Source organism: Mustelus asterias, chromosome 22 (genome assembly GCF_964213995.1).
Source record: "Mustelus asterias chromosome 22, sMusAst1.hap1.1, whole genome shotgun sequence".
Lineage (NCBI taxonomy): Eukaryota > Metazoa > Chordata > Chondrichthyes > Carcharhiniformes > Triakidae > Mustelus > Mustelus asterias.
In genome coordinates this window covers 58,305,682-58,331,999 of record NC_135822.1, presented here as the reverse complement: position 1 = coordinate 58,331,999, position 26,318 = coordinate 58,305,682, and the positions used below count along the sequence as shown (strand labels likewise).

Genomic DNA, 26,318 nt, shown 5'->3' with positions numbered 1-26,318 from the left:
GTACTGAAAGAGTGCTGCACTGTCAGAGGGTCAGCACTGAGGGAGTGCTGCACTGTCAGAGGGTCAGTACTGAGGGAGTGCTGCACTGTCAGAGGGTCAGTATTGAGGGAGTGCTGCACTGTCAGAGGGTCAGTACTGAGGGAGTGCCGCACTGTCAGAGGGTCAGTACTCAGGGGGTGCTGCACTGTCAGAGGGTCAGTGCTGAGGGAGTGCTGCACTGTCAGAGGGTCAGTACTGAGGGAGTGCTGCACTGTCAGAGGGTCAGTGCTGAGGGAGTGCTGCACTGTCAGAGGGTCAGTAGTGAGGGAGCGCTGCACTGTCAAAGGGTCAGTACTGAAAGAGTGCTGCACTGTCAGAGGGTCAGCACTGAGGGAGTGCTGCACTGTCAGAGGGTCAGTACTGAGGGAGTGCTGCACTGTCAGAGGGTCAGTACTGAGGGAGTGCTGCACTGTTAGAGGGTCAGTACTGAGGGAGTGCCGCACTGTCAGAGGGTCAGTACTCAGGGGGTGCTGCACTGTCAGAGGGTCAGTGCTGAGGGAGTGCTGCACTGTCAGAGGGTCAGTACTGAGGGAGTGCTGCACTGTCAGAGGGTCAGTGCTGAGGGAGTGCTGCACTGTCAGAGGGTCAGTAGTGAGGGAGCGCTGCACTGTCAAAGGGTCAGTACTGAAAGAGTGCTGCACTGTCAGAGGGTCAGCACTGAGGGAGTGCTGCACTGTCAGAGGGTCAGTACTGTGGGAGTACTGCGCTATCAGAGGGTCAGTACTGAGGGAGTGCTGCACTGTCAGAGGGTCAGTACTGAGGGAGTGCTGCACTGTCAGAGGGTCAGTACTGAGGGAGTGCTGCACTGTCAGAGGGTCTGTATTGAGGGAGTGCTGCACTGTCAGAGGGTCAGTCCTGAGGGAGTGCCGCACTGTCAGAGGGTCAGGACTGAGGGAGTGCTGCACTGTAGGAGCTTCTGTCTTTCAGAAACTGAGACTCTGTGTGCCCCCTCAGGTGGATGTAAAAGATTCCACATTCCTCTGTAAAGAGGAGCAGGGGAGTTTTCTCAGTGTCCTGGGGGCCAATATTTACCCATCAACCAAGATCGCAAAATTTAAAAAAAAGATGTTCAAGTCACGATTGCATGTTGTTTGTGATCACATCTTGTCTTGGCAACACTCTGAGGTAAGTAATTGTTTCCATGTTCTTTGGAGGGTTGTGCTCCATCAGGGAGGCTCCAGTGGGAGGTGGTGGCCTCGTGGTATTATTGCTAGACCATTGATCCCGAAACTCAGCTAATGCTCTGGGGCCCCGGGTTCAAATCCCGCCACGGCCAAAAGTTGTGGAATTTGAATTCAATGAGGGAAAAAAACCTGGATTTAAAAATCTATCGATGACAATGAAACCATTGTCTTTCTGGAGACCTATCTCTGTATGGCATTTGTGGTCCATTTCCCTCTGTCCCACCTCCATTCCTGCTCGGGTCTCACTCTCAACAGTCAAGTCCTTTGGAAGATCTGAAGTTACAATTGCCAGTTGTTATCCCCCTTATTATTGCAAAAAGCACAATGGGAGGCAATGGCTTAGTGGCATTATCGCTAGATTATGAATCCAGAAACTCCGCTAATGTTCTGGGGACCAGGGTTCAAATCCCGCCACGGCAGATGGTGGAATTTGAACTCAATATAAAATATCTGGAATTCAGAATCTACTGAAGACCATGAAACCCATCTGGCTCACTAATGTCCTTTAGGGAAGGAAGTCTGCCGTCCTTATCCTGGTCTGGCCTACATGTGACTCCAGAGCCACAGCAGTGACTCTCAGCTGCCTTCCGAAATGGCCTCACAAGCCACTCAGTTGCGTTCCACGAAGGCAGCTCCCTCTCTCCAGGGCAACTAGGGATGGGCAATAGATGTTGGCCAGTGATGCCCATATCCTAGGAACGATTTGAAAAAAAGGCCACAGCAGATCCAGCACCAGCCCTGAGATGTCCAAATTGGGGAGGGCTCCTAAACCAGGCCTTGGATCCAAATTTGCTTAGGTGAAAGGCCTGTTTTGGGCAAGCCTAGGCTTTGAAGTGCCAATCATGCACATCCAATGACTGCTATATTGGATACTTCGGCTTCCATTCAAGCATCCGTAAAACTGGCAAGGCGCCAACATATTTCCCCGCCACCATGCCCGAGCTGTTGCCAGTGCGTGTGTGTGTGTGTGTGGAAGGGCATTGGCTTCCATGGGTTCAGCTCGAGAGTTAATGAGAAAATGCCTCTCGACAGAATGTACTCCGTGTGTCAGCAAAACACTCTCAGCCGGCCAGGGGGACTGACAATGGACCGCACACAATCCAGTTCCAGAGTCCAGCAGCTCAGTACAATGCATCCTGCCCGCAACGCACAATTGGGGGCCCGTCACGGCCATTCTCTTAAGCCTGTTAATAATTAAAAGGTCGACAAAGCAATAATGGAGCGGGTTGGGTCTGTTTGTTTGTCCCATGAATTACACAGCATGCATCATTGCAAAAAGCAGTTCTCCAGAATGTTGATGCACTTTCAGGCAAGATTGCGCTTGTTATGTAAAGGTACCCCGCCGTGAGTTATTCCTGCTGCTCTCTGTATATTGGCCACGGCGATATATGACTTTCTCCTTGAATACTAATCTCCTTAATCCTCATGTCCCTGTTGTTTCCCCCTCTCTAGCTTCGTCTGTGCACCATTTATTCACTCTGATCTTGCTAAGTGTAAAACGAGGGCCCGGATTGAATGCATGGTGGCAGAAAGAGGAGCTGGATCTGCACCCCTCCATCTCTCTCCCACCTACCCTCACTGGGGTGGGAACCTGACTGAGACAGGGTCAGCCCAGAATTGATATGGAAATGGGAGAATGGAAGGGGGTTTGGGGAGGTGTGGGGGGAGGTCAGATTAAGTGCATGACTCATTTAGCCTCTTCAGCAAGGCTCTTGGCTGTCATGAGGGAGAGATATGTGTCAAAGCCCGCCACAGGGGAGCCAAATAGGCCCTCATTTCATCAATGTCAACCTGGATCTAATGCTGAAGATTGTGAAGAAGAGACCATAAGATACAGAATTAGGCCATTCGGCCCATCGAGTCTGCTCCGCCATTCAATCGTGGCTGATATGTTTCGCAACCCCATTCTCCTGCCTTTTCCCTGTAACCTTTGGTTCCCTGACCAATCAAGAACCTATCTATCTCTGTCTTAACGACACTCAGTGGCCCGGCCTCCACAGCCCTCCGTGGCAATGAATTCCACAGATTCACCAAACCCTCTGGCTGAAGAAATTCCTCCTCATCTCAGTTCCAAAAGATCGTCCCTTTATTCAGATCCTAATCGGTGGCACAGTGGTTCTGGGTTCGAATCCCGGCTTGGGTCACTGCCTGTGCGGTAGTTTGCATATTCTCCCCGTGTCTGCGTGGGTTTCCTCCGGGTGCTCTGGTTTCCTCCCACAATCCAAAGATGTGCAAGTTCGAATCCCGGGTCCCCAGAGCATCAGCTAAGATTCTGGATTAATAGCCTCGCAATAATACCACTAGGCATTGCCTCCCACGATCTTTGGGATCGTGGGAGGCAATGGCAGATGGTGGAATTTGAATTCAATAAAAGATATTTGGAATTAAGAATCTACTGATGACCATGAAACCATTGTCGGAAAAGCCCATCTGGTTCGCCAATGTCCTTTAGGGAAGGAAATCTGCTGTCCTTACCCGGTCTGGCCTACATGTGACTCCAGAGCCACAGCAATGTGGTTGCTTCTCAACTGCCCTCAGGCAACTCGGGATGGGCAATAAATGCTGGCCCAGCCAGCGACGCCCATGTCCCACGAATGAATTTTTTAAAAATCTGAATTGGTCTCCACCCCCAGTCCTCACCCAGCTCAAACAGAGACCAGCTTCAGGCCAGGGAAATCCACACCTTAGGAACTATCCTTTGTCAATCTCCAGCCAGCCTCTATGGATGTCCAAAGTCAGTCAACCTTGGAGTTTGTCTCCCACCTTCACTCCTCACAAACTGGGAAGTGACCATCTTTTGTTTAGCGCCACACAGCCAAGACAGGGAACCCACTGTGCTGAGCCATCATGGGAAAGCTCTCAACGCTCTCCCTGTCACGTGCTAACTCCATTTAAGTTCAAACTGGAATCCACAGGTACCAAACAAGGGAACCAATGTAAGTGTAAGTGCGGCACGGTGGCACAGTGGGTTAGCACTGCTGCCTCACAGTGCCAGGGTCCCGGGTTCAATTCCAGCCTCGGGTCACTGTCTGTGCGGAGTTTGCACATTCTCCCCGTGTCTGCGTGGATTTCCTTCGGGTGCTCCGGTTTCCTCCTATTCTTGTTCCAAGAACTATTCTTGTAAACCCCTTCTGCATTTTAGCGTGTCTCCAGTGGTAGTTACTGTTGGTGTAGACTTGATGGGCCCAAGGGGCCTATTCTGTGCTGTATGACTCTATGACCCTCTCCAATGTGTTCACATCCTTCCGATGGTGTGGCACCTAGAACTGTATGCAATACTCCGCCTGATGTCTAACTGGTGTCTTGTATAAGTTCAGTATAACCTCCTTGCTCTTGTACTCTATGCCCCTGTGAATAAACCCCAGAATACTATGTGCATTATTAACTGCTCTCTCCACCTGTCCTGCATATATACACCCAGGTCCTTCTGCTCCTGTGCACCCTTTAGAGTTGCACCCTCATTTTATATTGCCATGTTCTTCCTACCAAAATGAACCTTTTGAAGTTCTAGGTTCATCAGTTTGATAACTTTTATTTTTTCAAATTCATTCTTTCATGAGACATGATTGTCGCTGGCAAGATATTGCAAAGGGGATGGGCCCTGATAACATTCTGGCAATAGTACTGAAGACTTGTGCTCCAGAACTTGCCGCTCCCTTCGCCAAGCTCTTCCCGAACAGCCACAACACTGGTATCTACCCAACAATGTGGAAAATTCCCAGGTATGCCCTGTACACAAAAAGCAGGGCAAATCCAACCTGGCCAAATACCGCCCAGTCTACTCTCGATCATCAGTAAAGTGATGGAAGGGGTCATTGACAGTTCTATCAAGCAGCACCTGCTCAGCAATAACCTGCTCAGTGACGCCCAGTTTGGGTTCCGCCAGGGTCACTCAGCTCCTGAATTCATTACAACCTTGGTTCAAACATGGACAAAACAGCTGAATTCCAGAGGTGAGGTGAGAGTGACAGCCCTTGACATCAAGGCCATATTCGACTAAGTGTGGCATCAAGGAGCCCTAGCAATGCTGGAATCAATGGGTATCAGGGGCAAACTCTCCGCTGGTTGGAGTCATACCTGGTACATAGGAAGATGGTTGTGGTTGTGGAGAGTCAGTCATCGCAGCTCCAGAACATCTCTGCAGGAGTCCCTCAGGGTAGTGTCCTAGGCCCAACAATCTTCAGCTGCTTCACCAATGTCCTTCCCTCCGTCATATGGTCAGAAGCGGGGATGTTCGCTGATGATTGCACAATGTTCAGCACCATTCGCGACTCCTCAGACATTGAAGCAGTCCATGTTCAAACGCAACAAGATCTGGACAATATCCAGGCTCGGGCTGACAAGTGGCAGTAACATTCACATCACACAAATGCCAGGCAATGCCCATCACCAATAAGAGACACTCTAACCACCGCCCCTTGACATTCAATGGTGTTGCCATCACTGAATCCCCCACTGTCAACAACCTTGGGGTTACCATTGACCAGAAACTCAACTGGACTCACCACGTAAACACAGTGGTTACAAGAGCAGGTCAGGGGCTAGGAATATTGTGGCGAGTAATTCACCTCCTGACTTCCCAAAGCCTGTCCACCATCTACAAAGCACAAGTCAGGAGTGTGATGGAATACTCCCCACTTGCCTGGATGGGTGCAGCTCCAACAACACTCAAGAAGCTCGACACCATCCAGGACAAAGCAGCCCCGCTTGATTGGCACCCCATCCACAAACACTCACTCCCTCCACCACTGATGCACAGTGGCAGCAGTGTAGACCATCTACAAGATGCACTGCAGCAACTCATCCTTAGACAGCACCTTCCAAACCCACGACCACTTCTATCTAGAAGGACAAGGGCAGCAGATACATGGGGAACACCCCCACCTGCAAGTTCCCCCCCAAGCCACTCACCATCCTGTCTTGGAAATATATCGGCCGTTCCTTCACTGTCGCTGGGTCAAAATCCTGGAATTCCCTCCCTAACGGCATTGTGGGCCAACCCATAGCACGTGGACTGCAGTGATTCAAGATGGCAGCTCACTGTCACCTTCTCAAGGGCAACTAGGAATGGGCAATGTTTTAAGTTTATTTATTAGTGTCACAAATAGGCTTACATTAACACTGCAATGAAGTTACTGTGAAAATCCCCCAGGCGCCACACTCTGGCACCTGTTCGGGTTACACTGAGGGAGAATTTAGCACCTAACCAGCACATCTTTCGGACTGTGGGAGGAAACTGGAGCACCCGGAGGAAACCCACGCAGACACGGGGAGAATGTGCAGACTCCGCACAGACAGTGACCCAAGCCGGGAATCGAACCCAGGTCCCTGGCACTGTGAGGCAGCAGTGCCAACCACTGTGCCACCCCAATAAAGTGACACCCATGTCCCACGAATGAATAAAAAAAAACCCCAGCAATGGTGGCTCACCCCTAATTTCCCTTGAACTGAGTGGTTGATAGGCCATTTAAGAATCAACCACATTACTGTGGGCCTGCAGTCACCTTAGGTCAGGCTTCCTTCCCTGAAGATTGTGTTTTCGAGCAATCAGTGTTAGTTAGTCCCTGCAATTGGAGGGTAGTGAATGTCAGTGCAATATTCAAAAAGGGAGATAGAGAGAATATAGGGAATTATAGGCCAGTAAGCCTCACATTGGTAGTGGGGAAAATTCTCGAAACCATTATCAAGGACTTTATAGCGGGACACTTAGAAAGCAGTGGCAGGATCAGACAGAGTCAGCATGGATTTATGAAGGGGAAATCATGCTTTGCAAATCTGCTGGAATTCTTTGAAGATGTAACTAGTAGGGTTGACAAGGGGGAGCCAGTCGATGTGGTATATTTGGACTTTCAGTAAGCGTTTGACAAAGTCCCGCATAAGAGATTACCGTGCAAGATTAAAGTGCATGGGATTGGGGGGAGTGTATTGAGATGGATAGAAAACTGGTTGGCAGAGAGGAAACAAAGAGTAGGAATTAATGGGTGCTTTTCAAGTTGGCAGGTAGTAACTAGTGGGGTGCCACAGGGATCGGTGCTGGGACTCCAGCTATTCACAATATACATTAATGATTTGGATGAGGGAACAAAATGTAACATCTCAAATACAGATTACACCAAGTTGGGTGGGAGGGTGAACTGTAACGAGGATGCAGAGATTCTTCAGAATGATCTGGACAGGTTGGGTGAGTGAGCTAATCAATGGCAGATGCAGTATAATTTGGATAAATGCGAGGTTATTCACTTTGGAAGCAAAAATAAGAAGGCAGATTACTACCTGAATGGCTGTAAATTGGGAGAGGGGAGTGTGCAGCGGGACCTGGGTGTCCTTGTGTACCAGTCGCTGAAGGTAAGCATGCAGGTGCAACAAGGGGTAAAGAAGGCAAATGGTATGTTGGCCTTCATTGCGAGAGGTTTCGAGTACAGGAGCAGGGATGTGTTGTTGCAATTATACAGGGCCTTGGTGAGGCCACACCTGGAATATTGTGTGCAGTTTTGGTCTCCTTTTCTGAGGAAGGATGTTCTTGCTCTCGAGGGAGTGCAGCGAAGGTTTTCCAGGCTGATTCCGAGGATGGCGGGACTGATGTATGAGGAGAGATTGACTAGGTTAGGATTGTTTTCGCTGGAGTTCAGACAAATGAGGGGAGGATCTCATAGAGACTTATAAAATTCTAACAGGACCAGACAGGGTAGATGCAGGGAGGATGTTCCCGATGGTGGGGGGGTCCAGAACCAGGGGTCACAGTCTGAAGATTCAGGGTAGACCATTTAGGATGGAGATGAGGAGACATTTCTTCACCTAAAGAGTGGTGAGCCTGTGGAATTCATTACCACAGGAAGTAGTTGATGCCAAAACATTGAATGTATTCAAGAGGCGGCTGGATATAGCACTTGGGGCGAATGGGATCAAAGGTTATGGGGAGAAAGCAGGATTAGGCTGTTGAGTTGAACGATCTGCCATGATCGTGATGAATGGCGGAGGAGGCTCGAAGGGCCGAATGGCCTCCTCCTGCCCCTATCTTCGATGTTTCTATATTAGATGTTGGGAGGGATGAAGTTAAGAATTGTTGAGTTCACGGGCAGCTGAATTGGAAATCATCCGGCCACGGTGCAGGCTGCAGCGAGTGGGGGAAGGCCGGGCCATGTGAGACGAGGTGAGAAGCGTCTGCAGGCCCCAGGTTTTGATTCCTTCCGCTGTCTGCTGCAGCCTTTCATCCACCGAGACCGGCTGGATGCAGCGTCGGAGGATCCCGGGCAGACACTGCTCCTGCTCGCTGCACCCCCCGGGGAGACCGGCTGCCTGCCAGCGAGAGCCATGTGCAGAGGCAGACCTGGGAGTCCGCAGTTTCCATGGTGACGGCAGCAGCAGGGCAGGCCATGATCATAATGAATGGTGGAGCAGGCTCGAGGGGCCGAATGGCCTCCTCCTATCTTCTATGATAGCTCCTATTACTGAGACAAGCTTACATTCCAGATTTTTATATTGAATTTAAATTCCACCAGCTGCCCTGGTGGGATTTGAACCCGCGTCCTCAGAGCATTGGTCTGGGTTTCTAGTTCTGGTGCCATTCCCGCTACACCACCACCTCTTCACAAATGCAACAATTACATTTAACACCATTCCCCAGAGGACAGCAACAAGTCCGAATGAATGTGCTGCATTTGTCAGTTTGAGTTGATCACCATTTCACTGGCTCTGAGCTCCCAGCTCAATTAAAAGAAATTTGATTCAATTTATTATTGTCACATGTATTGGGAGAGAGTGAAAAGTATTGTTTGATTTATTCTTGTCACATGTACTGGGATACAGTGAAAAGTATTGTTTGATTTATTCTTGTCACATTTATTGGGATACAGTGAAAAGTATTGTTTCTTGCGCGCTATACAGACAAAGCATACCGTTCATAGAGTACATAGTGGAGAAGGAAAGGAGAGGGTGCAGAATGGGGTGTTAGTCACAGCTGGGGTGGAGAGAAAGATCAACTTAGTGCGAGGTAGGTCCATTCAAAAGTCTGAAGGCAGCAGGGAAGAAGCTGTTCTTGAGTCGGTTGGTGCGTGACCTCAGACTGTTGTATCTTTTTCTCGACGGAAGAAGGTGGAAGAGAGAATGTCCAGGGGGGTGGGGGTGGGGTGGGGTGGGGGGGGGGGCATCCTTAATTATGCTGGCTGCTTTTCCCGAGGCAGCGGGAAGTGTAGACGGAGTCAATGGATGGGAGGTTGGTTTGCGTGATGGACTGGGCCAAGTTCACACCCCTTTGTAGTTTCTTGCGGTCTTGGGCAGAGCAGGAGCCATACCAAGCTGTGATACAACCAGAAAGAAAGCTTTCTATGGTGCATCTGTAAAAGTTGGTGAGAGTCGTAGCTGACATGCCAAATTTCCTTAGTCTCCTGAGAAAGTAGAGGCGTTGGTGGGCTTTCTTAACTATAGTGTCGGCATGGAGGGACCAAGACGGGTTATCGGTGATCTTGACACCTAAAAACTTGAAGCTCTCGACCATTTCCAGTTCATCCCTGTTGATGTAGACAGGGGCATGTTCTCCTTTACACTTCCTAAAATTGTATTTACGCTGCGCTTACCGTGACCTCACACTACTTTTCAATGAAATGATTATTTAATTGAACTTCTCTCTAGTGTATCACAAATAGAGCTGCCAACCTGCACAAGAAAGGTCACTCAAATGGGAAATGAGTTGATTGATAAAATATTCTGTTTTGTTTGATGGAGGAGTTGGTCAGGACAATTTCAGATAGGAAGGTGAAATCTTCAACATCCACTGTGATGGGACCTCAGTTTAATGTTTAATCTGAAAGACAGCATGTCTGACAGTGCAGCACTCCCTCAGTACTGACCCTCTGATAGTGCAGCACTCCCTCAGTACTGACCCTCGGACAGTGCAGCACTCCCTCAGTACTGACCCTCTGACAGTGCAGCACTCCCTCAGTACTGACCCTCTGACAGTGCAGCGCTCCCTCAGTACTGACCCTCTGACAGTGCCGCACTCTCTCAGCACTGACCCTCTGACAGTGTAGCATTCTCTCAGTACTGACCCTCTGACAGTGCAGCACTCCCTCAGTACTGACCCTCTGACAGTGCAGCACTCCCTCAGTACTGACCCTCTGACAGTGCAGCACTCCCTCAGTACTGACCCTCTGACAGTGCAGCACTCCCTCAGTACTGACCCTCGGACAATGCAGCACTCCCTCAGTACTGACCCTCTGACAGTGCAGCGCTCCCTCAGTACTGACCCTCTGACAGTTCAGTGCTCCCTCAGCACTGACCCTCTGACAGTGCAGCACTCTCTCAGCACTGACCCTCTGACAGTGTAGCATTCTCTCAGTACTGACCCTCTGACAGTGCGGCACTCCCTCAGCACTGACCCTCTGACAGTGCAGCACTCCCTCAGTACTGACCCTCTGACAGTGCAGCGCTCCCTCAGCACTGACCCTCTGACAGTGCGGCACTCCCTCACTACTGACCCTCTGACAGTGCGGCTCCCCCTCAGCACTGACCCTCTGACAGTGCAGCACTCCCTCAGTACTGACCCTCTGACAGTGCAGCACTCCCTCAGTACTGACCCTCTGACAGTGCAGCGCTCCCTCAGTACTGACCCTCTGACAGTGCAGCGCTCCCTCAGTACTGACCCTCTGACAGTTCAGTGCTCCCTCAGCACTGACCCTCTGACAGTGCAGCACTCTCTCAGCACTGACCCTCTGACAGTGTAGCATTCTCTCAGTACTGACCCTCTGACAGTGCGGCACTCCCTCAGCACTGACCCTCTGACAGTGCAGCACTCCCTCAGTACTGACCCTCTGACAGTGCAGCACTCCCTCAGTACTGACCCTCTGACAGTGCGGCACTCCCTCAGTACTGACCCTCGGACAGTGCAGCACTCCCTCAGTACTGACCCTCTGACAGTGCGGCACTCCCTCAGTACTGACCCTCTGACAGTGCAACACTCCCTCAGTACTGACCCTCTGACAGTGCAGCACTCCCTCAGTACTGACCCTCTGACAGTGCGGCACTCCCTCAGTACTGACCCTCTGACAGTGCAACACTCCCTCAGTACTGACCCTCTGACAGTGCAGCACTCCCTCAGTACTGACTCTCTGACAGTGCAGCACTCCCTCAGTACTGACCCTCTGACAGTGCAGCACTCCCTCAGTACTGACCCTAGAAATGGGTACTGATATGACATTATCTGTAGATTATTCACATGTCTAATCATTTTCTTGACTAAGGAGGAAAACAGAGAGAAGTTAAAGCCTTGTTTTCATTCACAGAGCAGAAAGAATCACACAGCCTGTGCAGCATGTCAGAGAAGGAGCAAGTCTTTCAGAATGCAGTGACGTTCACCATTTAACTGGTACAGTATGTGTCCGCTAACCTGTACGGCAAGATTCACAATTCAAACGTTCTCACCTTTTTACTGCCCACTGACGACTGGGGAATTTTCACAGTAACGTCATTGCAGTGTTAATGTAAGGCTACTTGTGACTAATAAATGAATTTAACTTAATGGTTTGAGTTGTAAGGAGAGGCTGGACGGACTGGGACTTTTTTCTCTGGAGCGTAGGAGGCTGAGGGGTGATCTTATAGAGGTCTATAAAATAATGAGGGGCACAGATCAGTTAGATAGTCAACATCTTTTCCCAAAGGTAGGGGAGTCTAAAACTGGAGGATGTAGGTTTAAGGTGAGAGGGGAGAGATACAAAAGTGTCCAGAGGGGCAATTTTTTCACACAGAGGGTGGTGAGTGTCTGGAACAAGCTGCCAGAGGTAGTAGTAGAGGCGGGTACAATTTTGTCTTTTAAAAAGCATTTAGACAGTTACATGGGTAAGATGGGTATAGAGGGATATGGGCCAAACGCAGGCAATTGGGACTAGCTTAGGGGTTAAAAAAAGGGGCGGCATGGACAGGTTGGGCCAAAGGGCCTGTTTCCATGCTGTAAACCTCTCTGACTCTAACTTAACTTTAACTGATGGTCAGAAGCAATATTCTCCGCTTGTACTATCTTAATTCCTTTCACATAAATTTATTCCGAGGTAATCACAGATTACCCTGGGCGGCACGGTGGCACAGTGGTTAGCACAGTGACAGGGACCTGGGTTTGATTCCCGGCTTGGGTCACTGTCTGTGTGGAGTTTGAACGTCTCCTCTGTGTCTGCGTGAGTTTCCTCTGGGTGCTGCGGTTTCCTCCCACAGTCCAAAAGACGTGCGGGTTAGGTGGATTGGCCGTGCTAAATTGCCCCTTCGTGTCAGGGGGGACAAGCAGGTTAAATGCATGGGGTTACGGGGCTATGGCTTGAGTGGGATTGTTGTCGGTGCAGACTCAATGGGCCATATGGCCTCCTTTTGTACTGTCGGGATTGTATGACAAGGAAAACCAACAGAGAGTGCTTGAGCCAAACTTCAGAGAGGAACCCAGCAGATTCAGGTCCAGCTGGTACAAATTCATAGAAATCCTTAATCAATTTATAAAAATGTTACCACTTGCATTACAGAAAACTTTGAAAGGACGTCGATCACTGCAAGTTGTGCTGCAGGTTATTAAAAAAAGCAACCCAAGCACTGGGCTTTTTTTGTCCGAGAAGATAGAATTTGAAAATAGGCAAGTTATGCTAAAACTATTGGTTCTTGGTTAGTGAGAGCACTGTGTGTAGTTACAGTCGCCATATTATTCAAAGGATATAGAAGCACTGGAGAGGGCTCGGGGAAGATTTCTAAGGATAATCCCAGAAATAGGTGGTTCTACCTGTCAGGAAAGGATTGGCAGGCCCGGTCTCTTTTCTCTTGAAAAAAGGAGGGTGATGAGGTGACCTGATCGAACACTTTGATAATTCTGAAAGGTTTTTGATGGAGCATGTTATGGATCAGGTTAGAAACCCCACAATGTTTTATGGATCCCGCCTGAATCATAAGCTTTGCATCTCGAATTTGGCTCGGATAAGCATGAGATGTTTCACTTCAGGTATGATTCAAGTGACCCACGAGGGAGCTTTTACCAAACAAAGTTTATTTAAGAATATAGTCAACATGTATAGTAAGAAAATTAGCAATAACTTCTATCAATTACAAACAAGAAACAAAACAACCACTATAATGTATAACCCTTAATGAATATCATCGAATCCCTACAGTGCAGAAGGAGGCCATTTGGCCCATCGAGTCTACACTGACCACAATCCCACCCAGGACCTATTCCTATAACCCCTACATATTTACCCTGCTAATCCCCCTGATACTAGAGTTAATTTAACATGACCAATCAACCTAACCTGCACATCTTTAGACTGTGGGAGGAAACCGAAGCACCCGGAAGAAACCCACCCGGACATAGGGAGTACGTGCAGACTCTGCACAGAGAGCGACCTGAGCCTGAATTGAACCCGGGTCCCTGGCGCTGTGAGGCAGCAGTGCTAACCACCGTGCCACAATGCCGCCCCTGATGTATATAGGCTGTGCCAATTAAAGCCAACCTCCATAAACAACCCTTTAAATAGGTTCAATACAACAAAGTCTACTGCTCACGTGATATTGGGATCGAGGCTGTTAGTTGAATTCTGCAGTCAAACGCTCTTGAGACTCCGAACAGTTTGAAGACAAGACAGCTTCCCAAAACACCAGCGCGACTCTGATCCAGCTCCCAAGCACAGCAAACCTTCACCCTTCAGGAAAGCAACAGAATTTTCAAGACAACAGGGAGAGAGGGAAAACACTTCTTTTTTTAGCATGCTGACCCTTCTAAAACTCAAAACCTCAACCTGCAGCTCCAAACTGAAACTGAAAGTCAATCCTTGTCACCTGACCTGCCCACAGTTTTTTATTCTCCTCCCAACAATGACATCACTGAAGGCAAAAAAAGACTAATAAAGGTCCACTAACATCACAGTGGATACAGAGAGATTTCCTCTTGTGGGGAGAGAGCATAACTACAGCCCATCAATGTCAGAATCACCAAGAAATACAATAGACAATTCATAGGAAACATGTCCATATTGAGGAGAATGTGGAACTCACGTACCAAAGGGAATGGTTGAAGTGCACAGTGTGGATGTATTTAAGGGGAAGCTGGACAAACATATGAGGGAGGGCAGAACGGAAAAACACAGAAACATGGAAGATAGGAGCAGGAGGATGCCATTCGGCCCTTTGAGCCTGCTCCGCCATTCATCACGATCATGGCTGATCGTCCAACTCAATCGCCTAATCCTGCTTTCTCCTCATAACCTTTGAGTCCATTCACCCCAAGTGCTATATCCAGCTGCCTCTTGAATACATTCAATGTTTTGCCATCAACTACTTCCTGTGGTAATGAATTCCACAGGCTCACCACTCTTTGGGTGAAGAAATGTCTCCTCATCTCTGTCCTAAATGGTCTACCGTGAATCCTCAGGCTGTGATCCCTGGTTCTGGACTCCCCCACCATCGGGAACATCCTCCCTGCATCTACCCTGTCTAGTCCTGTTAGAATTTTATAAGTCTCTATGAGATTTCCCCCTCATTCGTCTGAACTCCAGTGAAAACAATCCTAACCCAGTCAATCTCTCCTCATACATCAGTCCCGCCATCCCTGGAATCAGCCTGGTAAACCTTCACTACAAGAGAGCAAGAACATCCTTCCTCAGAAAAGGAGACCAAAACTGCACACAATATGAGTTATGGTGAGATGGTTAGGGTGGTAGATTTAGATGAGGAAAGATGGGAGGAGGTTAGAGTGGAGCACAAACCCCAGTGTGAACTAGATGGGCTGAAGGGCATGTTCCCGATGCTGGATATCTGATGGAATCCCATTTTGAAAGAAGTCAACTCTCCAGGGGGCCAGATGTGCAGACACATGTTTGGAAATTTGGCAAAGTATTTCAGTTCACCAGAGCCCACATGGAGCATGCATTCAACACACCCCACGAAGGATATATCGGTCTCGGAGCAGTTACAGAACAGATTCACCAGAATGTCTTGAAGGGGCTTGAAGGGTTAAATTACACGGACAGGCTGCAATGGTTTGGTTTGTACTCCCTTCAGTTAAGAAGTTTGAGATGATTAAAATACAAAGAAAGATTTGGAAGGGGTAGATGCAGATAAATTGACTTAGAAATAGCCTCAAAAAGAAATGTCAAAAGATTCTGCTTTACATTTTTTGTTTTCTTTCTGTAGACTTGTCAGCAGATTACACAGAGCGACTGCAACGATAAACATGCAGAAGGTAGGATTAACATCGGAGATTTCCTCCAATCGTAGTGTGATCGTGGCTGTGTGAATTCTCAGGTGGCGAAGCTACTTTGGACATCCCAACAACGGCCGCCTTGCCTTCACTCAGTTAGTGTCATCTGTTCTGGATGGGCTGCCAGGATTCTGAATCACTGGATTACCCCTCCCTACGCTGTGAGCTTCAAAGTCTGGCTGACAATCACATCGAACTGGCACATTTTCAGGAAGCCCCTTGTTAATACTGACACACTTCAAGGTTCCCTGTAAATGTTCATGCACACTCTGAGACCCCTGGTAAATATTAACTAGACGTGGACCCCCTGTAAATACTGACACGCTCCTCGGGGCCCCCCCCTGTAAATACTGACACGCTCCTAGAGGCCCCCTGTAAATACTGACACACTCCTAGGCCCCCCCCTGTAAATACTGACACACTCCTAGGCCCCCCCACTGTAAATACTGACACACTCCTAGGCCCCCTGTAAATACTGACACACTCCTAGGCCCCCCCCTGTAAATACTGACACACTCCTAGGCCCCCCCACTGTAAATACTGACACACTCCTAGGCCCCCTGTAAATACTGACACACTCCTAGGCACCCCCCTGTAAATACTGACACACTCCTAGGCCCCCCCACTGTAAATACTGACACACTCCTAGGCCCCCTGTAAATACTGACACACTCCTAGGCCCCCCCACTGTAAATACTGACACACTCCTAGGCCCCCCCCACTGTAAATACTGACACACTCCTAGAGGCCCCCTGTAAATACTGACACACTCCTAGGCCCCCCCCTGTAAATACTGACACACTCCTAGGCCCCCCCACTGTAAATACTGACACACTCCTAGGCCCCCCCCCCCCCCCCGTACATTCTGACACACTCCTAGAGGCCCCCTGTAAATACTGACACACTCCTAGATGCCCCCTGTAAATACTGACACACTCCTAGAGGCCCCCTGTAAATACTGACACACTCCTAGAGGCCCCCTGTAAATACTAACACACTCCTAGAGGCCCCTTGTAAATACTGACACACTCCTAGGGGCCCCTTGTAAATACTAACACACTCCTAGAGGCCCCCTGTAAATACTAACACACTCCTAGAGGCCCCTTGTAAATACTAACACACTCCTAGAGGCCCCTTGTAAATACTGACACACTCCTAGAGGCCCCTTGTAAATACTAACACACTCCTAGAGGCCCCTTGTAAATACTGACACACTCCTAGAGGCCCCTTGTAAATACTGACACACTCCTAGGGCCCCCCTGAATATACTGACACACTCCTAGGGGCCCCCTGTAAATACTAACACACTCCTAGAGGCCCCTTGTAAATACTAACACACTCCTAGAGGCCCCTTGTAAATACTGACACACTCCTAGAGGCCCCTTGTAAATACTGACACACTCCTAGAGGCCCCTTGTAAATACTGACGCACTCCTAGGGGCCCCCTGTAAATACTGACACAATCCCTCAGAACCCCTGTAAATACTGATACATTTCTAGGAAGCCCTGACGCACTGCCTGAGAACCCTGTAAATACCGGAACATTCTGGGGTGGGGGAAACACTGTCTTGGACCCCTGGTAAATACTGACAGGTTCCTGGTGACCGCTGTAAATACTGACGCACTCCCTGGGGTCCCAGAGGCTCCCTGGAAATAATAACAGTCACCCTGTAACCCTCTGTAAATATTAGGCCAATTTCGCAAAGAAAACATCGCTGAAATGTGGGAATCTTGAGTTCGGGTCAGTGGTGATAATTTGATTTGACTTTTGTCACCACATCTTCAGCTCACTGCACGTCTTTGAGAGGCAATTATTCTCTCTCTCTCTCTCTCTCAGTGTCGGTTAATCAGTCAGTCAGCACGTTGCTCAGTAGAGCTCAACAGTGGGTGGGACAGAAGCAGATGATCTTAGTTTGCAATGCCTGTTCCTTGCCCCCGACCTGACCTCGGAATGTCTGATGCACACACACAGTGGAAAGAATTGCTCCACTAAAAGCAATGTCCTGCAAATCTCCACTGGGATAGCAGTAATCTAGCTTCTTTGGCTGCTGCGACTGGTCTAGTGCAATCAGTCGAACATATATTTATCTTTAATTCATGGACAGGAGTTGCTGGTTCGACCACCATACGTTTATTGCCCATCCCTAACATCCCTTGAGATAAGATAGCAAGCCACCTTTTAGGCAGCTTGAGTGGCTTGCTAGGCCATTTCGGAGGGTAATTAAGAGTCAACTGGGGTTTGAAGTCACATATCGGCAAAACCAGGTCTTGACAAATGTCCTCCCTCAAGGACATGAATCGAACCAGATGGGCCTTTATGATAACGTAGCAGTCCCATTGATATTAACTCTTTATTTGATCCGCGTTAACCCTTTATTTGAATCCCGTGGTGGGATTTGAACTCAGCGAGTGGCTGGGATCTGGAATGAGAGCCTGAGAGAGTGGCGGAGGCAGGTTCAATCAAGGCTTTCGAGAGGGAATGAGATGGTGATTTGGAAAGTAAGGATGTGCAGGGTTAAGGGGGGGAAGGCAGGAGAATGGCCCTAACTGAATTGTTCATTCGGAGAGCCAATGCAGAGGCACAGTAGGCCGAATGGCCTCCTCCTGCACCCTAACAATTCTGTGATTGCATTTCTATGTCATTGGTCCAGGTCTCCCAATCATTGGTTTTGTAAGATAACCACCTTCCCATCAGTGTTGGTGCTCTCCGTTTAATATAAAATTCAGACAACGCTCCAAACTGGAGACTGACAGATTTTATCTCACAAGCTGCATCTAACTTACGTTCATCCACCTAACACCCTTCCTCTATCTCCTTTAAGTCACAGCAGTCTCACACATCGCCAGGAAGTGTCTGCTCCAACCGTCCATTGAGTGCCCCTGGGTCACCAGGCTCAACAATATGTGTGAGTACAGTTTTCCTGGCTGGATGTGGTCTTGCTGTTTACAGATATTGGATTGTTACCTTGTATACAGATGTTGGATTGTTACCTTGTGTACAGATGTTGGATTGTTACCTTGTGTACAGATGTTGGATTGTTACCTTGTATACAGGTGTTGAATTGTTACCTTGCTGTATACAGATATTGGATTGTTACCTTGCTGTTTACAGATGTTGGATTGTTACCTTGTGTACAGATGTTGGATTGTTACCTTGTGTACAGATGTTGGATTGTTACCTTGTGTACAGATATTGGATTGTTACCTTGTATACAGATGTTGGATTGTTACCTTGTGTACAGATGTTGGATTGTTACCTTGCTGTATACAGATATTGGATTGTTACCTTGTGTACAGATGTTGGATTGTTACCTTGCTGTATACAGATGTTGGATTGTTACCTTGTGTACAGATATTGGATTGTTACCTTGCTGTATACAGATATTGGATTGTTACCTTGCTGTATACAGGTGTTGGATTGTTACCTTGCTCTATACAGATATTGGATTGTTACCTTGTATACAGATATTGGATTGTTACCTTGCTGTATACAGGTGTTGGATTGTTACCTTGCTAAATACAGGTGTTGGATTGTTACCTTGCTGTATACAGATGTTGGATTGTTACCTTGCTAAATACAGGTGTTGGATTGTTACCTTGGTATGTACAGATTTGGATTGTTACCTTGCTGTATACAGGTGTTGGATTGTTACCTTGCTGTATACAGATGTTGGATTGTTACCTTGCTGTATACAGATGTTGGATTGTTACCTTGCAGTATACAGATGTTGGATTGTTACCTTGCTGTATACAGGTCTTGGATTGTTACCTTGCTGTATACAAGTGTTGGATTGTTACCTTGCTGTATACAGATATTGGATTGTTACCTTGCTAAATACAGGTGTTGGATTGTTACCTTGCTGTATACAGATGTTGGATTGTTACCTTGCTGTATACAGGTGTTGGATTGTTGCCTTGCTGTATACAGATGTTGGATTGTTACCTTGCTGTATACAGGTGTTGGATTGTTACCTTGCTGTATACAGATGTTGGATTGTTACCTTGCGAAATACAGGTGTTGGATTGTTACCTTGCTGTATACAGATGTTGGATTGTTACCTTGCTGTATACAGATGTTGGATTGTTACCTTGCTGTATACAGATGTTGGATTATTACCTTGCTAAATACAGGTGTTGGATTGTTACCTTGCTGTATACAGATGTTGGATTGTTACCTTGTGTACAGATGTTGGATTGTTATCTTGCTGTGTACAGATGTTGACTGCTTAGCTTGTCGGGTACAGATATTCGATTGTTACCTTGCTATGTACAGATGTTGGATTGTTACCTTGTGTACAGATGTTGGATGTTTACCTTGCTGTGTACAGATGTTGGATTGTTACCTTGCTGATGCAGATGTTGGATTGTTACCTTGTGTACAGATGTTGGATCATTACCTTGCTGTGTACAGATGTTGGATCATTACCTTGCTGTGTACAGATGTTGGATTGTTACCTTGCTGATGCAGATGTTGGATTGTTACCTTGCTGTGTACAGATGTTGGATCATTACCTTGTTGTGTACAAATGTTGGATCATTACCTTGCTGTGTACAGATGTTGGACCATTACCTTGCTGTGTACAGAGGTTGGATCCTTACCTTGCTGTGTACAGATGTTAGATAGTTACCTTACTGTGTACAGATGTTGACTGGATACCTTGCTGCGTACAGATGTTGGATGGTTACTTTGCTATGTACAGATATTGGATTGTTACCTTGCTATGTACAGATGTTGGATTGTTACCTTGCTGTGTACAGACTTTAGATGGTTACCTTGCAGGCACAGTGGTTAGCACTGCCGCCTCACAGCTCCAGGGACCCGGGTTCAATTCCCGGCTTGGGTCACTGTCTGTGTAGAGTCTGCACGTTCTCCCCGTGTCTGCGTGGGTTTCCTCCGGGTGCTCCGGTTTCCTCCCACAGTCCAACGATGTGCAAGTTAGGTTGATTGGCCATGCTAAATTGACCCTAGTGTCAGGGGGACTAGCAGGGTAAATATGTGGGGTTAGGGGGATAGGGCCTGGGTGGGATTGTTGTCAGTGCAGGCACGATGGGCTGAATGGCCTCCTTCTGCACTGTAGAGATTCTATGATTCCCTGTGGGACACTCTCCTTCTCTCCTCTCCCCTCCCCATTTGAAAGACGTGCTGATTAGGTACATTGGCCATGCTAAGTTCTCCCTCAGTGTAACCCGAACAGGCGCCGGAGTGTGGCGACTCAGGGATTTTCACAGTAACTTCATTGCAGTGTTAATGTAAGCCTACTTGTGACACTATTCAATAAACTTTAAACCCCCCCCCCCTTTCCTACCCTCCCCTTCCATTCACTCCCCTCTCTCTCTCTACTCCCTCATCTCTCCTCCCCTTTCCGCTCCCTTCCTTCCTCTGCTGCTCTTTCCCCGCTCCCTGTCACTCCCTCCCCCTCCCCCATGCCATGTTACTAACTGTACGAGGGTCTGGACTCAGGAGATATTCCTGTGGGGAGTTACTGGCACTAAGCCCAGATTAATTAAAGAGAGAGGGATGGTGTTATGATGGCATGACATCACATTTCAGCCCCGGCTCTTTCTGGGAGCTTGATGCCACATTGAAGTAAAGCAGACGGGTAGAGCCAGTTGCTGTAACTCTCTCCTCTGTCCCACAGGCGAAGATGGATAACCAGGTGCTGCCCTACAAGGAGCTGGCCGCAATCCCCAAAGACAAGGCGATACTGGAGATTGAACGGCCAGACCTCATGATCTATGAACCACATTACAGCTACTTCTGCGCAGAGAGACCGGAGACACAGGGGTCTGCTGAGGTACGCACGCCCGGTTCAAGAAAATAGTTTTTGTTAACGGCTCGCCTGCCCTGCTGAAAGTGCTGAGTGTCGAAGGACTCAGAGGCTGTTGTACTTGAGCCAAGTGACCATTCTTCCTGCGACACTCCAGAGTCAGTGTCGACAGCTGTTTGCACTGACTGAGCCTGGTCTCTCCCAACATCTGCATGTTGTTTATGCTTGTAGAAGTTCCTCAGGGGAGTGTCCTCAGCCCAACCATCTTCGTCTGCTTCGTCAGTGTCCTTCCTTCCATCGTCAGGTCAGAGTGGGGATGTCCAGCACCATTCGCCACTCAGATACTGAAGCAGTCCAGGTCCAAATGCAGCAAGACTTGGACAATGTCCAGGCTTGGGCTGACAAGTAACATTCCCTCCACACACAAATGCCAGGCAACGACCATCTCCAACAAGAGAGAATCCAACCATCGCTTGACATTCAATGGCATCACCATCGCTCAATCCCCCCAGTATCAACATCCTGGGGGTTATCATTGACCAGAAACTGAACCAGACACAGCCATTTAAATACAGTGGCTACCAGAGTCAGTCAGGGTTTACCAGGATGTTCTCCTTCTGCACTGTAGGGATTCTATGTGTCTCCACAGAGAGATCTGGGAATACAGGTCCACAGATCCTTAAAAGTGGCAGCACAGGTGGAAAAGGTAGTGAAGAAAGCATGTGGCATGCTTGCCTTCAACGGACAGGGCATTGAGTATAAAAGTTAGCAAATCATGTTACAGTTTTATAAAACGTTGGTTAGGCCACATTTGGAATACTGTGTCCAATTCTGGTCACCACACTACCAGAAGGAAGTGGAGGCTTTGGAGGGAGTACAGAAAAGGTTTACCAGGATGTTGCCTGGTATGGAGGGTATTAGCTATGAGGAGAGATTGAATAAACTGGGATTGTTCTCCCTGGAAAGACAGAGGCTGAGGGACGACCTGATAGAAGTTTATAAAATTATGAGGGGCATAGATAGGGTGAACAGTTGGAAGCTTTTTCCCAGGGCAGAAATGACAATTACAAGGGGGCACAAGTTCAGGATAAGGGGGGAAAGGTTCAGTGGAGATGAGCGGGGGGGAAGTTTTTTACACAGAGGGTGGTGGGGGCCTGGAATGCGCTGCCAAGTGAGGCGGTTGAGGCAGTTACATTAGCCACATTTAAGGCTTATCTGGATAGACACATGAACAGGTGGGGAATAGAGGGATACAGGCGGTTGGTCTGGTTAGGACAACGTGATCAGTGTAGGCTTGATGGGCCGAAGGGACTGTTCCTGTGCTGTTCTTTGTCCTTTATTAAAACAATGTGTCACTCATTACAATCAATGTTCTTTCCTCTGCAGCGTTCGCAGTCACCACGCCCAATGTCTCCTCTCACCTATCCGGAGGTAAGCTGGCTCATAGAAAGTGATTGATTCTGATGGAATATTGTAAAACACTATTGGCTCCTGCTCTCCTCACTTGCCGAAGCTGCTCACCATTTCAGGAATATCCCTGGCTATCTTCCCTGGAACTCGATGCTGGAATCTGGCCAATTGAGGCCACAGTGCCAAAATGGCACCCAGCGAAGTGTCAGAGGAGGTCCTGTGTGCGTGTGACCGCGGTGAACTATCTGTCCTCATCCTTCTGCAACCTGGGACCACAACCAGCCTCCTCCAACATCCCTCCACTGTTGTCCAGCTTGGGTTGGACCCCCCTCACACACTTGCGTTCGTAATGCAGAGAATCACCATGGCTTCTCTTCCTGTCCCCGCTCCTTTACCTCTAGTGTTTGCCCCCCGCAAGGATCAATGCTTGGGTCCTGCCTCTTCCTCCTTGGTGACATCATAGAAAACACAGTGGCAATTTTCACAGCTCCACTGAGCACACCCGTCCCCAGGTGGGCGGCACGGTGGCTCAGTGGTTAGCACTGCAGCCTCAGGAGCAGCGCTCCGAAAGCTAGTGGCTTGTGCCACCAAATAAACCTGTTGGACTTTAACCTGGCGTTGTGAGACTTCTCACTGTGTTTCCCCCAGTCCAACGCCGGCATCTCCACATCATGGCCTCACAGCGCCAGGGACCCGGGTTCGATTCCCGGCTTGGGTTACTGTCTGTGCGGAGTCTGCACATTCTCCCCGTGTCTGCGTGGGTTTCCTCCGGGTGCTCCGGTTTCCCCCCACAGTCCGAAAGACGTGCTGGTTAGGTGCTAAATTCTCCCTCAGTGTCACCCGAACAGGCGCCGGAGTGCGGCGACTAGGGGATTTTCACAGCAACTTCATTGCAGTGTTAATGTAAGCCTACTTGTGACATTGATAAATAAATAAACATGGGCAACACCCTCCACCTCTCGTGACCTCTCCACTCCCATCATGCCCAAGATCATCTCTAACCGCTCCACATCCTCTGTCCATCCTGAGAAAAGATTCCTCCCGAAGTCTTGCATGAGCCACAGCTGAACACTGGGAAAACCAAAGTCATTGTCATCATTGTCAGGGATGTGGGAACGGAGGGCACTCCTGCATTGAAATGGACACAATCACTCTGAGAGCACATTCAGGTTCCCTGGGCGGACTCCAGTCACCAGAATCCAGACCTTGCACCTGACAATGCTGTCTTTCAATAGATCCCTCTGCAGATCGGTGGCACAGTGGGTTAGCACTGCTGCCTCACAGCGCCAGGGACCCGGGTTCTATTCCCGGCTTGGGATCACTGTCTGTGCGGTGTCTGCACGTTCTCCCCGTGTCTGTGTGGGTTTCCTCCGGGTGCTCCGGTTTCCTCTCACAGTCTGGAAGACGTGCTGGTTAGGTACTAAATTCTCCCTCAGTGTAACCCGAACAGGCGCCGGAGTGTGGCAACTCGGGAATTTTCACAGTAACTTCATTGCAGTGTTGATGCGAGCCTACTTGTGACACTAATCATTGAACCTTAAAACCTCACCACCACTTCCATTGTCTCCTACATGTCCCACTGCTGGACAAATGGACATGTCCTCCAGTTAAATGCAAGGAAGACCAAGGCCAGGGTCTACTGCGAGCAGGTGAGTGGGTTTACAGCCACTGTTCAAACTGAAAGCAGGCTGGGCTCAAAACTGGTCTCTGTGTCTAAATTTGGGCTCCTGCCCATGGATCCAGAGGTGATGAATGACTTCCTGGTTGGAGAATCCTCAGTCCTCAGTCTGGCTCTGCCCGAAGCAATGCAGTGAATCCGTGTGTCCGATGACAGAGAATTCCCAGCTGTTCTTCCAGCTCCACTTCTCCATTCCAATGGAGCGTCCATTGATGCACCATCAATCGAGCAAAGACTAGTTTGTATGCAGGAACAAATAGGCTTTTATTAGCAAAAGACTTGGAGCACACCCATGCCGATGAACTGGTCCAGACTGAGGCAGGGGGGTGGGGAGCAGTCGCCTTTATACCTGGACCAGGGGGAGGAGTCTCAGGCAGGGCCGGCAGGGACGTGTCCAGGCATGTCTCACACACACAGGCAATAAGCTAGCTGTGGTTTACCACATCCATAACCACCCAAACTGCACGCACTAACTCTGAAACTCCTTCCCTTTCCAGTATATGATGTATAAAGAGAATCGGGAATGGGGAGATGAGAAATTTCCGGGATCTTCAATGGGATCAGGCGGCAGTCGCCGCAGCTACCATTCCACTGGGAGCCTCCCGCATCACTTCCACAGGCCAGGTAGGAGTTCCCTGGAATATTCCCTGGATACTGTTGCGAAGTTGCCAAGTTTGTAAAAGTGCTGGAGGGATAAAAAAACATGATGTGGTCCCGTTAAAAGCTGGTGTTGTGTTTCGGTGCTTGGAGGTTTAAAATGCATAGTACGTCCAGAGTCTGAGCCGAAACATTTGTATCGCAAAGGTGAGCAGTCGTCTTGACAAAGACAACCTGTTTTTTTCTTCAATTTAACCAATCAGTTTCAATCAGGTACTTGGATACCAGGAACCTATTAGCTTTTAAAAACTTGACAACATCAGACCAATCCTATTGTAAGAAAATGGATAGGTCATCACAGGTATAGAAGAGAGTGCAGGGGGGGGAAAAATCCCAGAGCAACTGCCACCTCTCAGGCTTCGAGAGGGAGAGAGCAGGTGCCAAGAGCTAAGAGTTCTTGGCTCTCAATTCTGCCAGCTTTATACATGTCTTAACAGAACGCACCATCTAATTCGCAAAAGGTACCAAATCAGAAAGAACTCACAGACGGAGAAATCAACCGACAAACTCCAGAAGATTCCAAAAGACAAGAAACCTGGTTGTATTTTTTTTTGAGAGTGACGGAATTCTATTATTATATATTTTTTGTCAATGAATGGATGTTGTATTCATTTGAACAGCATTCCGTTGGAATCTTATTTTATTCGGTATGTGACTTGTTTAGTTAAAGTTCCCAGTTAGTTAAATAAATAAATTGTTGAGTGTTCATTTCAAAGTGAGTGTCAGGTATTTCTGTTAGTTACCCACTAAATGTTACTGAAGAACAGTTCACCCTCCCACACACTTGTAACAGATTACGAGGCGAGGTATTCCTCTTTGGGGGATTCAGCACTACGACTCAAAAAGGGGTCAACCTCCGCATCGTAACAATACTCACACTGACCCCACAGTGTCCACTTTAGCCCTGCATCAAACAGCTGCTTTATATATTGGATCCGAGAATATTAACTTCTCAAAAAGGATTTTGTTCACAGATAACCTTTTTTAATTTATCCTTTGGATGTGGGCGTTTATTGCCCGTCCCTTTAACCGAGTAGCTTGCTGGGCCATTTCAGATGGCATTTTTTAAGAGCCAACCACATCGCTGTGGATCCAGGATCTGGAGTCACATGTAGGCCAGACCGGGTAAAGACGGCAGATTTCCTTCCCTAAAGGACATTAGTGAACCAGATGGGTTTTTACAACAATGGTTTCGTGGACATCATTCGACTTTAATTCCAGATCTTTTATTGAATTCAAATTTCACCACCTGCTGTGGTGGGATTCGAACCCAGGGACCCAGAGCATTGCTCTGAGTCTCTGGGTCACCAGTTTAGTGACAATATCACTCCACCATCACCACCTCCTCACCAACTGAATATCAT

The 26,318-nt window shown here is 48.4% G+C and overlaps 1 protein-coding gene across 10 annotated transcripts in view; it reads left to right on the top strand.

Annotated features, from left to right (window-relative positions):
* Positions 1-26,318, top strand: part of dmtn (dematin actin binding protein) — a 78,534-nt gene that overhangs the window by 15,948 nt on the left and 36,268 nt on the right. For 2 of the 10 annotated variants that reach the window (XM_078239356.1, XM_078239348.1), the window contains exons 2-7: positions 11,501-11,583; positions 15,375-15,423; positions 18,264-18,347; positions 21,081-21,236; positions 22,596-22,640; positions 24,795-24,921. In XM_078239356.1, the coding sequence (XP_078095482.1) occupies positions 15,415-15,423; positions 18,264-18,347; positions 21,081-21,236; positions 22,596-22,640; positions 24,795-24,921 (421 nt within the window). In that variant the 5' untranslated portion in view covers positions 11,501-11,583; positions 15,375-15,414. Of the gene's footprint in view, positions 1-11,500; positions 11,589-11,662; positions 11,699-12,721; positions 12,829-15,374; positions 15,424-18,263; positions 18,348-21,080; positions 21,237-22,595; positions 22,641-24,794; positions 24,922-26,318 lie in introns of those variants that run through there. The other 8 variants (XM_078239350.1, XM_078239349.1, XM_078239355.1 and 5 more) reach the window with 7 other exon arrangements.